Raw genomic sequence first — 14,750 nt, 5'->3', positions numbered from 1 at the left:
TGAGAGGAAAAGTGGCCGGCTCCTCGCCAAGCGATACACGCCGTGTTTGCAGGCCAGGCTCTCTCGTCGTATAAATGGCGCGACGCGAAAGATCCCGTATCGTTCCGCTTTATTACCTTCCAGCGGGCGCAGGAGAATGAAAGATTTTTCGGAGTCGCTGTCGCGATGTAACCGAACGACTGTCAGAAGGTCAGAAACGAAAGGAGAAAGGAAATTGGGAAAGCGAGATAAGGAGACAAGAGAAAGAGAGAGAGAGAGAGAGAGAGAGAGAGAGAGAGAGAGAGAAAAGAGAAAGAAAATGGGAACATCAATCTCGCGGACTTATCTGCTTCTTGTTTTCCGAAGACGCGCGCTTTATCTCTTCAACATGTGTATACTATTGCGCATTTTAGATCACCGTGGAACGAAATAATTAAGATTGATGCCGTTGAAATGAAGAAAAGTGGGAAAAGGGGAAAGGGAGAAGGAGAAAGAGAGTTTCCTCCTACTGAAAAGCCCCTTAACCGTTAGTTGCGCCAGTGAATCACCGATACGTGGAGTCCAACGTGTCGGACTCGCGCGGGATTGCATTAGCTCGTGCCGCGAAACGGTATTCTCGTCCTTTTGCGCGTTTCCATAGCGTCCGCGGGACCCGACATTATCGCGGACGGCAGTAATAGCGCGGAATAAATTGTCCGTGATTTGCGAGCGGCGTAACGCGCACGATTAACATTTTAATGGTGAGTTTTGTTCGCGCGCCCGCGCTCGCCGTTGGACGTCGCGCCGTTTCGCGACTTCGAAACGTTTACGCGAATATGGGCGCAAATTTTCTTTTCTCTCTTTCTCTCTCTCTCTCTTTTCCTTTTCTTTCTTTACTTTCCCTCTCTTTTCCATCTCTTTTTCCCTATTCATTGTCGCGCCCCCACCGAATCCAGAAATGTCAAGAGAGAAACCTAGGTCGACGGGAGCCGAAACGTTGCATTTTAAAAAGGCGAACTCGTTAAAGCTCTTGACATTCGGGGCGCGCATCCGTTAACTGCGCTGTTCCATTCCGTTAGTCGCCGTTCGTTTTAAAAAGAAAAAAAAACAACTCGTTAGCGACGATTTAGCCACGTTCGTCGCATACGCGCGTCCAAGAAGCACAGACCAGCGGATTTAGAAAGCCGACGTAGGAAAGAAGCTAAAGTCCGCGCAGTTCGGTGTGCAGTCGGCGCGGCGGATTAATTCCAGGGAAACACTCGGGTGTATATTTAGATAAAACGATGGTGGAACTTCATTAGAAGGACGGGGAAGGGAGAAAGAGAGAGAGAGAGAGAGAGAGAGAGAGAGAGAGGAAAAAGAGGAAAAAACAGGTCCTCAGGGACTCTAAATTCGACAGTAATGGGCTCTAACTTTAGGAGCGTGTTCTAAGAATGAGTTTTAGTAAAAGCGGTTAGCACGTAAGAATAGCTTTTGGTACTGTGCGACGGCGAGTATGCTCCGTCGCACTTTGAGAACATGAAGCGGTTTGATCGTCCCGTGCATCGGGAAGGTATCGGTCATGCGAGAATGATGTGAATATATGTCCGTGTGACAAGGTAAAAGTACCAATGCCCCGACGCGTATCTAATCATGGACATTACTGTTTTGTCTTAGTCTTTAAATATGTATAATTAAACTTTCAACATAAAATAAGTGTTCAAAATATGCGTATGTGTATATTTTATGTTTCGAAAGTTTAAACAGTCATATTTAAAGACCAAAACAATAAGAATGAACAGGATTGAATAAGTATCCGGGAACTAGATGCTTTTATCAATCGAAGTAAAAGCACCGATGCCCAGACACGTATTTAATTTTCGACATTCTTATTGTTTCGGTATTTAAATACAAATATTCAGACTTGCAACACAAAACATATGTATATATATATGTATGTATATGTGTTATGTTGACGGTCAAAATATTTTCGAATTTAAAGATCAGCACAAGATAAGAATGTCTGGGATTAAGTTTGTGTTGAGGAATTGGTACTTTTGCACCTGATGTGCACGCATGCATGTATTTCGGTGAGACAGTACGGCAAACATTTTGTTTTTCTCCTTTTGTTTTGTTTTTGGCAGTACAGTTCTGGCAGTACACCACTTACAGGGATGGAGGCGGGCTTGTTGACCACGACGACGTCCTCGTCCATGTGTATCACCGTGATCGGCTCCGAGGTGACAGGCACCTCGTGTCTGCAACACACCAATCGCAACCAGCTTAACGTGGCTTTGCTCCGTTTGCGCTTACACATCTCGCACATACGCACGTGGACGCGGGCACACCCGCACACACATACGAGCGCACTTTCGTACACACACACACACACACACATATATATATACACACACGCGCGCCACACATACACACACATACACGCGCAACCATACACGTCGATTGTGCAGCAGGTAGCAGGTAGTCCGTGGGAAGTGCTGTCGATCGACTTGGGTCGAAGCTAACTGGCAATAAAGTCTGACCGATAATTATTGTAACGTGGAGCAACAACACGGCGCCGTCGGCGATCGCGAATTGATCAGCCTCCGCTTATTGGCGTGATTCGACCTCGGTGTTTTAGCACCGAACGAACGGATCTCTCACGGGGCGTTGAGGCCAAGGAAAGCTATCGTGATGTCGTTCACGAAAGTCGGGATCGATTGCAACATTATCCGAGCCCAAAAGGTGCCATAGAAGTTATCATCGGTCGATGCGGTGTTCCTACACAAGCGCGGATGCGATTCTGCGTTCGTGTGCGAAAGCGTCGATGGGTCGAGCGGCGGGGGACGTGTCGCGCGAGACACGGTGCGCTTTCATCTGACGCTCAGGTAAGCAGGTTTGATGACGAAGGGCGTCGCGAGAGGAGAGACCGAAGAGACGGGAGGACGGCGGAGAGGCGAAGAGAAAGTGGAACTGAAAAAGGGAGGAAGAATAAAAAAATATAGAGAAAAAGAAACAGTAGGAGAAGATGAAAAGGAAGAGAAAGTGGAAGAGGGAAAAAGGGAGAAAATAGGGAATGAACAACGAAAGAATAAGAGAGAGAGAGAGAGAGAGAGAGAGAGAGAGAGAGAGAGAGAGCAGGAAAAGAACAAAAGAAGAAGTGCGGATGGATGCATGCGCACGTCGGGTCCAATTATGTGTTCCATCTACCTAATGCACTTCCACTCCGCGATACCGCGTCCGCACCTACTGTACGCGCACAGACGTCCTACGCAGGTGCATTCTTTTCTAGAACGATAAGGAGGTCTCTGCGGACAAGAGAGTGTGTGAGAGAGAAAGAGGGAGAGGGAAGGGAAGAGAGAGAGAGCGAGAGAAAGGAACCCTTCGGCGCATGGAGATTGAATTTGCAAAATCTTCTCGCGTCACTTTGCGAAGTGCCACGTTCACGATAAATGACGTTTGCGACGGAGGACGGGGCCAGGAATATTGAATAAAAACACGTGACAAACAGATTCCTGTTCGATGGAACAAGATGTCCGCAAACATTACAAATTACAACATCGTAGCAAAAGAAAGAGAGAGTGTTAGCGTGTGCGTGGCGGCGACACGTTTTCTCGCGGAGACTAATCGCAAATCGATGCGTTGTTTATTATCTCTATTATCGCGCGAATTGCTTCGCAGTAGATCGACATGGCAGCGTAATAGATCGCGGAAGACGGTAAAACGTAGAAATATAGATCGAGGACAACTCACTCGCGACATGACATTTCACGGCTGAACGAGGAGCTCGCTCGTTGAAAATACACCTGAACGAAATTGCACCTTCACGGCTGGTGGCGGCGGCGGCGGCGGCGGCGGCGGCGGCGGCGGTGGCAACGCAATTCAATTATCCACAATTTAATTAATGGAACACAACGATCGAGATCGTTACGTCTGAGTCTGGCTACCTGGTCGAGTCCATTATTACGTGCATGAACATTAGCAAAACAACGATGTTAGTCACGCATTCTATTCTAATGTTTTAGCATTGCTCTATCAGTTAGGTGCGAGAGGCGTGCCTCTTTCCCTTTCCTTTCCGAAGTGGAAAGCGAAGAACGACAAGAGATAATTGCGGTAGACACGTGGTATACTTATCCTGAAGCACGTAATTCAGTGCCGCATCGTTTTATTCGACGAGCTCCTTCCTGTTCGCTTCTCTCGTATGTACGCGTGTGTAGGTGTGTGTCGCTCCGAGAAGAATGGTCTAGGATCGTAAAGGACGCAAGAAGAAAATAGAAGAGAGAAGTCAAAGTGTGCCTTCCGCTTGCGCGAAAGCTCGACGGCCAGCGCCACGCACGAAAACCGAGAATGAGCGACTTCTATCTTCCAATTGGCTGACGCGATATTATGCAACCTCTGAACGAAAAGCAATAAATCGCTCTCGTCTCGTAAATCACATTTCCGCTCCAACATTTCGGTTCGCCGCTTTCGGAGTATCTTCATAGTGCGCACACACGCACACATATACACGGGCAGGAGCGCGACTCCCCTTAAAGTTCGCGACGGAATTTCGAAACGCGCGACACATAAAGGGAACATTAAATCATGCAGCATTCCGTCCCGTCGAGGTGGCGTCGAATAACACACGCGAACTGTAACGTTACGATTCTCTTATTCCTATATTTAGCTAGCAACTATTTCAGGTGCGCCGTCGCCCCTGGACCCCGCGCGCTCTGTCGCTCATCCCTTATTAACTCCAATCGCGAGCTGCACTCTCTCCGAGCACAAGCGCGGCTCATTCTCTATTTATCGGGCCAACAAATGATTAGTAACGAATAATTATCGAGTCATTGGAGGCGGGCAGCGCAAAGCTGCCAACGTGATATTAAATATGCAGGACGTGCCGATCCGTTCCAATTGCGCTCCCGAAGTTGCAGCACCCTCTCTCTCGCGCGATGGAAAATTTCGTCGGAAAATACTATCGATTCGCGAAGTCACGGTCGATATCAGCCGCCGCCGCCGCTGCTGCTGTGGAAACGAAGAATCCGATTTGAAGGTCGCGGTTGGTGCACGCGTTAAAAATTTACCCCACGGTCCTAATCAAGTCGATCCCAATCAGTTTCCCGCCTTGCACACGGAAAAACAAAATCTCGTTGTCTCAGTTAATAAATGCTTCGCTGAAAATCTGTTGCCCTTACTGCTGTATACGAGAAAAGCGTCGTAGTAAAAATTGCGTTAAAATTATACTTCTTTCTCCAATGTTTCTGTCGATTTGGACTATACCGTGAAACTGTATAAATGAATAACTATGAAAACACGATCTAAGATATAAAAAACATTCAAGTAATAGTCTTCTAGTTAAAAATCAAACGTGCATAACATTCTTTTAAACAAATACGTTTCGTTTACCGTAATTATGCATAATCCCAGATTGTTCGGTTGCAATTCTTGCTACGATATTTTCTCTGTGTGACTGCAAATTTGCTACTGTAATTGAAATTTTGGCTACATCGGTGTTCGCAGCTAAATATATGCCTACCTGGCAGCTCTACCTTAGGTATCTATATCCCAGATAGACAGATGTACGCAAATTTGTCGGCAACTTCACTAGTCGACTCGTAAAGGTTGCATCTGTTATGAATGGTTTACGTGTGTAACGAGGTAAAATCACGAGGAAACACGAGAGGAATGATCGAAATTTACTCGAGACAATACGTCATGCAAAGTGTGATACGAAAATCTGGGTGGAATTTTGAGTGAATTTATACAGCTGCATCAGTGTGACGAAAAACTTACATCATTGCGTAATGTAAACGTAACGATTGAGTGCAATATATTTTCCTCATGAATGTAATGAAAAAAAATTGTACAGTTTCCATCATATCGATTGCCTGCGTCGTGAATACGTGCTCACGACGTTTCACGTCGTGACAATCACGAAAGTCTATCTGGAACGTAGCAAATAGATTCAACTGCTGCATAAAAATTCCTGCTGCCGCGACTGACTTTATTTCCCGTGTGTATAAAAAGTGATAGCATCGGATAGTATATGAATTATTAATGATCCTTATCACACTGATAAGGTCCTGATTGCCTCGCTGCATTACATGGTAACTTGACCTGAGCCAAACATACGACTGATTGATCAGGCCAATGGGATAAATATCGAGTCGGCTAGCGACGTGGTTTCTCGCCTGACATTTGAAAGGTGCGACAATCGGTTTGCGTGCCGCACGTCGGCCGAGCTAAGCGACGGCGTCCCAAGTGCGCCTTCCAAATTTAACACGGCGGGTCACATGCCGATGTGACACGGGCGCTTTTCACCGTCCGCGAGATATACACGCGCGTTCGTGCACTGACAAACCGCTCGTCGGCCGCGCGGAGCGTCGCACGCTAAGCAAGTAAGTAATGCGACCGCGCGGCGACGTTATTATTCGCGGGCCCGAAAGACGCGAGGGATTGTTGTTACTTGGGCGGAAAGGCCACCGGCCGCCGATTTATTTTCGGATCGGTCGGCCGCGATAGCCGACGAATTGCGAAAACGCATTTTGCGGCGAACGCGACCGCGTGCGCCGTATCGACGTCGCGATATCTCGATAATTTGCGCGTGAGACGCGATTGGCCGCGTTCAAAAGATTGTCAAGTCGCGCCGGGGATGATTAAGCGATGTAACGAAACGTGTATGTGTGTCGCGAGCGAACATCTCGTTTATTTGCTTCCTACACTGTGAGTGAGAAATTATCCGATGGGAAATTATCAAGTCGATATCTCCGATCAGATCCCGATCGTAATGGCATTTCATTAGATAAACCGACGGAGACACTCAGAATCGATACTTCTCATTGGGTATTTCCCGGTCGGATATAGAAATTTATCGGCGTTTGATCGAATTTCGATCGAAAATGTCCATCTGATAATTTTTCATTGAATAATTTCTCTCGGATTGCTTCAAGTGGAATATCTCACTCAGAACAAGTGGCAGTAATTTCGCACGAAACGACAGGGAAAATATATCGTCACTCGAAGTCGCAAGAGTACGTGTTTTGCTCAAGCTTGAAGTGGATCCTGGCGAATCTTTCAGTCGATTAGAATAAGTGTGTTCTTGTGATATTGAATCGATTGCAGAACGACGATTGCAGACACGATAAAGCTGGGAGCTTACCAAAACAGTTTGCGCAGTAATTATGTTATTAATCATACACTGCCCATCGCGATAATGACTCTGAATTTTAATAGTTTGACGAAATCCCAACTTCACTGTGTCCAAATCGTTTTGCAACTAAACACAAACAGAAATTCGCTCTGTTGACTTTTCACTCCGTGTGAATAAAAAGTGATCACTCCGCTTTTCACTCCAAGAAATACAGATGCGATTGGCCACATTCAAAAAGTTGCATACGTCAAGTCGGACGAGGGATGATTAAATGACGCGACGAAAGACACTACTTGCGAAAGTTCCCCTTATTTACTTCCTAAATTTCTCAAAGTAGAATTTTACTTAAGACAAGTCACAAGAGCAAATGTGATCACTCGAATTCGAATAATCCCGGTGATCACTCGACATGGTAAAAAACATATTTCAGTTGAAATCGATACATGCAGACAGAGAGAGAGAGAGAGAGAGAGAGAGAGAGAGAGAGAGAGAGAGAGAAATTTTTAACATAAATGTGTGTGTGTGTGTGTTAAGGCTCCTGATCAGTCACCGCGGCCTTATTAGATTGATGACGCCAGAAACGAAGAAAACCATGCTCAAAATTCCTACTAACTATGACTAAATAAAAAGATATATCATTAAAATGACACTTGCAATCTCTATTATATACACTTGTAAAATACTTTGGATACTCTTTCTTCTACCAAAATAACTATTACATAACCACAAAATAAATGTGATAAATCGCCTCGCTTTGACAAGAAATCAGCTATGTAACTTCGTGCCGAATATAATCGTATACTTATACCCATTAAATATTACAATAAACACAGTATCCGAAACACCCACCACACTTCCACAATTGTATCACATGTGATATACACCACCTACACACATGTACTACACTCAGTAATAACACTATGATTTGCAACAAAAAAATTGATCATTTGTTTACGTCATTAGATCTGTCTGTTTCTGATGAACTTTTGCACTAGTGCAATAAGTTAGAGAGAAACAAATATACCTTCTTTCGCTCTTATTATAATAGCACATTCTGCACTAGTGCAGAAGTTCTTCGGACACAAACAGACCTATTTTCTCGTCTAATAGTTTATCACTTTGCCGTTTATAATCATGTCGCTATCGTTAACGTGGAATACTCGGCTGACTGATCAGAAGCGCTAGTTTAACCACCGCGCGCGTTGAGTTTATATTTACTATTTCTAAGTTATTATATTAAAATATTATTATGTTAATTTTATTATTATTATGTTAAAATAACATAATAATGTCCATACAAGTGTCACATTTATGTATTAATTTCCATCATGTTATTTGTATTATCTGTTTACACATCTGCCTTGTGTTAAACATAAACACAAACGACATAAAAATTGAAGGGAATGATTTGGGACATGTGTGAAATGTGTTAAATTTAACACAAATTTTCTCTCTTACAGTGTACGCTTCTCGGGTGAAATTTTACTCCAAGAAATTCAGGGACCACCCCGTATGATCGCGCACACGATCTCGACTGGCGCAATTAACCGGAACTCAACACGTCGCACGCGTGTTAATTCTCCCATCAGCTCGAGGTGTTTTGATACCCCATGTATCGCGAATGGGAAATGTACGCGAGTTAATTGTAACTCCCGGCCACGGGCAAGCCCGCCAGGCGATTATTACAGCATGAGTGTTTTTAGCTCGGACGTTTTCCAACCGGCCCGTTCCGCGAGCACCGTTAGTGAGTAATGTTTGACCGTAAACTTGGCGAAATTGAGGGAGCAAACTGACAATTATTTTATAACGAATTTTGGGCGAATTTTAGTCTACCTTCCGTCGCCACCTCACGTCGCGTTTATACAGACGGTTCTATATATAATTGAATAATATTGACTCTCTACCGGTGTGCGTGTGCGCACACGATGTCGTAATCGACGTTGACGCACGTGCGTTCGATATTTTCCGTTTAATTTTCCGCCGATGTTTATTTTGCCGATTCTAAATTCCACGCAAATTATACGCGACGCTCTCTCCTGCTCGTGTACACGGGAGTTGCGTTTTCGAGTACGTTGAGTCGCGCTGCGCGTTGCGCTTCGCCTTTTTGGCACCCTATTTGATGCTCAAATACACAGAGATTTCCGGGACGCCGTGTTTGATGCACGTTTATATATATACGTATATTTCTCGCATATACTTCTATACATAGTGCTACATTATAACCGAATAATATTGACTCTACTCTGGCGCGCAATCGATGTGCCCGCCATCCGTGATTCTATATCATCGCACGCTGTCGCTTAACCCCCGACCGTTTATTTCTCTACCTTGCGACCCGAGCGCGACGTGGAATTTTTAGCTGACGACTCGGACCGTGTGTTTCCGGTATTATCCATGCGTCCGTGTGTGTCCGCAAATAAAAACAAAAAAAGAGAGAGAGAGAGAGGAAATGAAATAAAAATGAACTTATCTCGGAGCGCAGCGAAGGTCGCATGAATACGCGATCTGTGCGCGACGACGACAACACCTGTAAAGCTGCGACGTTACGACTTCAGCGTACATAATTTGCGCGGAATCCCGTCAGCGACATATGGCCCACACACGACATATATTATGCGCTCACGACCGCCATTGACTGCGTAATCTAATTAATATATAAGTGAGAGCGTAATCGTTCCGCGGAAGTGATTCGTTGCGACCGAGCATGGCAGCGAGCGAACGAGCGAGAGAAAGAGAGAGAAAGAGCACAGTTGGCTTTGCGGTAACTATTATTCCATGTTTCGAAGAGAAACGAACCGAGGGGATTTCGCCGACTCGACTAAATTTATGGTAACGACATTCTAACGAAATCAACGAGTCGACGTGGGAATTCACCAATTCGATCGACGTAATGAATCATCGGCCATCGGTGCGCGTGATTAGGCTTTGACGAAACTCGAGTATCATTCTCGATCGTATAAATTTGTCGTTTACGTCGTTTCGCTCCGCTTCGCAGCTCTCGCGTACGCGCCTAACTTCGTGCTCGCCGAGAGTTTGAAGACTCTTGGAGGAGGGAAGCGGCAGGGGGCGATGCAATAATTAAGGAACACTTCGCCAATATATCGTCGCGGAACGATTAGTGATTATATCACGTTGTAATATTATTATATTCCTCGTCCGCGCGTCGTCCCTCCTTCAATTAACGAGGCGTTCGATTAAATCGTGGTCCTTCATCGAGAATCGATACAAACATACACACACATACGCGTGCATCCATACACACACACACACACATATGTATCTCTCCTCTAGCAGTGCTATCTCGCCGTGGAAGCCGTAACAGCTTCATGCATGAAACATCGATTCAGTACAATACGCTTTAATGTGTCAAAGCGTTCGGGTGCCTCTCGTAGGACCAACGGCCGGTGACTATTCGAGCCCAACCGTGCGAACTATCAAGTTCTATTGGGACGAGAGATCGTGTAACGAATAACGTGATTACCGAGATACAAATCGGCCAACTGGATGAACTTTCACCGCCGGTTAATTGTCTACCGGGCGACATCGACTTCCCGCGATTTGCGAGCGAATCAAACGACCACCCAAACCGGTTATCAATTACGCCGTCATTATCCCTCCGCTCATTATCGATCCACTACAGTTGTTGGCGAAAAGGCGAATACAGGCGAATACATCACTGATTGTGCATCACACACAATCAGTGCGCTGAAAAAAATTCTTCGCGTGACGAATGACATTTCTCAATTGTTGTATTCGACCGATTGTACTCTCCTCCTCACTTCTCGGGGCAAAATTCCCCCAAAATTTTCAAAAGTGAAGTGACCACTCATTCATTTTACTCAGTCATTCGAATCTGAGCGATTTTCTACTCACATAAAACGCCTTGGACAGACAATAAGATATCATCAAACTATCAAAATTGAGAATCACTATCGACGGTAATGGCTCTCAATTTTGATGATTTGGCGAGGCTCAGCTTTATTGTGTCTAAACTGTTCTACAATCGACTATACTTCACAGTCACGTGAACATATTCGCTCTAATCGAGTGAAATATCCGCTCATATGGAGTCGGAATCCACTCCAAGCTCGAGTGAAGCATCCACTCTTGCGACTTGGAGTGGTAGTGTCTTCACTACCGCTTCGAGTGAAAATACTAGCAATTTCCACTCGTTTTGAGTGAGATTCCTCCCCAAGAAATTCAAAGATTACTTACTCAATTTCTCGGAATAAAATTGAAAAATAGAGTGACCGTCTAGTCACTCGAGTAATTTTTCATAAAGCGAATTCTCCACTCTGAATCGTGAAGTAAATATTTGAGAAGTGAATCTGACGTACACACCACAGGAACATCTCCACTCTAGACGAGTGAAACATTCGCTTATATGGGGTTAGAATCCACTTCAAGCTCGAGTGAAGCATCCATTCTTGCGACTTCGAGTGGCAGTATCTTCGCTATCTTCGCTTCGAGTGAAAACATCGGCACTTTTTACTCGTTTTCAGTGAGATTCCACCGCAAGAAATTTAGAGAGTACATCGAGCTCGCCGACGCAGTTTCGCTACGTCGTACTATCACTCGATGTGAATCCTGCTCATCGTGGGCAGACTCGATCGCGCGTGCTATTATTCCGTCGCCCGGTTATCTCTGGAGAAAGGATTTTTCCTCCATCTGCCGCAGGCCTCATTAGCTACTTTCTCAAGTATCTCGCTTCGTTAGGCCCAAACAGACAGCTCGATTCCGAATTGCAGTTTAATTTCCCAGAGGCACAAAGGACCGCGGACGCGGACGCGGTAAAGTGATTATCGAACGATCAGACCGCGGGACAGACTTGGTCCCTGCTAAGTTCAACACAGGTCGTGCTAACTTTGCCGAGCTGCGGGCGAATCTCGTTGCGACGCGGAATGCGCTTTCGAGACACCCAGAGAGCAAACGCGGAGAATTCAGACACCGTGTTCGACTCGAGCCCGACACGAGGACCGGCCTCGTCACGAAAGGAGCAAGGCCAATCGACATAAAGGATTGCGGGAACGGGCCGAGTTAATTGCAGTTGGAAACCGTCGATTACGCTATGACAGCGACTTTCTGTACGGAGCGAAAAATGCTGTAACATCGTCGCTGTCAACACGTCGCCACATGTCGCTCTGAACCTCGTTTCGTTTCACTGCTCGTAATCTGTTAGATTAGTCGATTAACTTTGCGAAAGAGTTTCCGCCGATGGAAACTCGGCGTCACGAAGCGACGATTAATGTACGCATTTTCGCCCATTTGCCATAATCTCATTTGCCGTCGAAACAGATCGGTTGCTCTAACGAATCGCCCAGCTGGATCTAAGCGAATCTTATTTTTCATCTTCGATGTACACCGAACTTCTCTTGTCAAGTGTGTTTCTCAAGACAGACAGATGTGTGCAAATTTCGCAGTAATGCGCCAGACAGACTTTCATGATCATCACAACGCATCATTGATAGAAACAATTCCTTTAATTACATTTATGAAGTAAACGTATTGAATTATTAAATTTACATCATACAACAATTACACTCGGACTTTCACATTACATTTAACATGACATATTGTTTGAGGTAAATTTTGACCATTTTTTTCGTATTTCTTTCATGTTTCGTCATGATTCTATGTGATAAATATGAATATATCTGATCAGTCATAAATGACTCAATATTGTTGAATTTTGTGACTTAATATACTTAAAGTCGATGCGCGCGTAAAGTTTACGTACATCAGTCTATCGGTTACGATTTGCAAAGGTCGCGTTCCTCATGAGCGATTTATATAGCGCTCACATTTATCATACAGAGTGACGACATGGAAATGCGAAAGAAAAATATTTCGTCCGAAACAATGTGTCACGTAAAATGCGACATGAAGATCCGAGTGTAACTCTGCATAAATTTGTTGTTGCGTCAATATAACAAGTTTACGCGACTGAATAATGTAAATTCAACGATTAATTCAATGCAGTACATTTGCTTCACAGATGTAATGAAAAGGATAGCAGAGTCACCATCGTCGATTGTCTCATTGCCTCTCACGTCGTGACAATCATAAAAGTCTCCGCCTTGCAGAAACGTCTGGGATCACGAAGGCGCTTCTGATCAGAAAAATAAAGGAGACAATTCGCAGGGAGACAATGCGAGACGCTGACGCAACACGAAGACGCGCGCGCGCGCGCGCGCATGTACGCCGAAAGGTATTCGGCGGCAACATCACGGCAGCTCTCTCGCGACGCGGCCGTACATCGAATTAGAATTTCATGAGAATCCTTAATTAGTTTGAGCATGCATAGGTAGCTTGTCGCTCTCCTGGACACACAAGCCGGTAAGACGAGTCGGTGACTTCCTACGGTAATGGACGCGGGCGCCTTCTCTCGCTCGACTTCGAATTACGACCGCTAAATCCACTCTGAGATTAATCCATCGCAAATTGGGAGTTTCCGCCAGTGAGAGGAAAAAAGCCGCCTGTCGTTCCACGTAATTTTGCCCGGCCAAGGGAGCCGCTTTATTACATTTTCTCCCGATCTTCATCCGAATGGGAAAATCCGACGCGCAATTATACGCGTCTCGGTAATATAGACGCAAATTTCACGAGCAGCCACCGAATCGCGGAAACACATCGTCGTCGGCGTCACGCGAATCAGCGCACTTGGGCAAATATTTGTTCGTTTTGCCGTAAAGTTACTCAATTCCGGGCGTGCGATCCACCGATGCCGGTGAGACGGGCGGGAAAGGAAGAGAGCGAACGACGTCAAAGCCGAAGACTTAGGCTGGGGGTGCTGAAGGAGAGATAGCGGGTGCAGGAGGAGGAGGAGGAGGAGGTCGAAACGGTGTAAGGGAAGCGTGTCGGGGGTCGAGGGCGCGACTCGAACCCGGTGACAGGTTGATTTATTAGCGTGGACCGGCTTGCACGATGATATCGGGACAGAGGTTGGAGGTCGGGCACCTCCTTCTGCGCTTCGTGTCTGCAGTACGTAAGGTGTGCCTGCAGGTGTCCCGCCTTATCGTGCAGATCGCGCACGGATTTCCATGCCGTCGCGCGGTGCCCAGGGGTGTGCAACAACAGTCGCTGACGCGTTTCCCTCCCTACCCTCCTCTTTCTCTCAACCTGTCTCTCTCTCTCTCTCTCTCTCTTTGTCTCTACCGCTAATGTTGATTTATCCTCGCGCGTTGTCCGGCGAGCAAGGTTTTCGCGAGATTTTCCCCGCGTCTCCCCCCGCCTGACTTGTCCCCGCGCTCGTCACCGTATAATGTCCCATTATTCCACGTTACCGCGTTGATATCACACCGGTTGCGCGCGGCCCTGCTTCCTTCGCACCGAGGGTGTTCGCGCGTCACGCGTCTTCGCGATCGATCTTCGCGCTGATTACCCCCGTGTCGCTCTCGCGCTCATGCCGAACTGTGGTGCCGAGGAGCCTATCAGAAGGCGGATATTAACCGATCTCTTCTTCAACAAATATCACGACCGTTTGCGATGCGTTTTGCGCACAGCGCGACGCTCGCGAGCCGGCGGCCTCGATCGATATTGTAAAGAAGCTCGGGGGAAGATTAATCGCGCAGAAGGCAGAAAATGGAGGCGGACGTACATCCTTCTCGTGGACGTGGACGCGTTACCAATGCATCGGCAGGGATCTCTCTCTCTCTCTCTCTCTCTCTCTCTCTCTCTCTCTCTC

General features: G+C 46.1%; 1 protein-coding gene across 5 annotated transcripts in view; it reads right to left on the bottom strand.

Moving 5' to 3' along the window:
- Positions 1-14,750, bottom strand: part of LOC116842877 (RNA pseudouridylate synthase domain-containing protein 2-like) — a 191,820-nt gene that overhangs the window by 7,292 nt on the left and 169,778 nt on the right. For all 5 annotated transcript variants that reach the window (XM_032812686.1, XM_032812685.1, XM_032812684.1 and 2 more), the window contains one exon: positions 2,108-2,195. In XM_032812686.1, coding sequence (XP_032668577.1) covers positions 2,108-2,195 — 88 coding nt within the window. The remainder of the gene's footprint in view (positions 1-2,107; positions 2,196-14,750) is intronic.

Source organism: Odontomachus brunneus, unplaced genomic scaffold (genome assembly GCF_010583005.1).
Source record: "Odontomachus brunneus isolate Ranch 3 - 2012 unplaced genomic scaffold, Obru_v1 Obru_scaffold_028, whole genome shotgun sequence".
NCBI classification, from domain to species: Eukaryota; Metazoa; Arthropoda; class Insecta; order Hymenoptera; family Formicidae; genus Odontomachus; species Odontomachus brunneus.
Note: the sequence above shows the minus strand (reverse complement) of the source record. Positions and strands in the feature narration are given on the sequence as shown.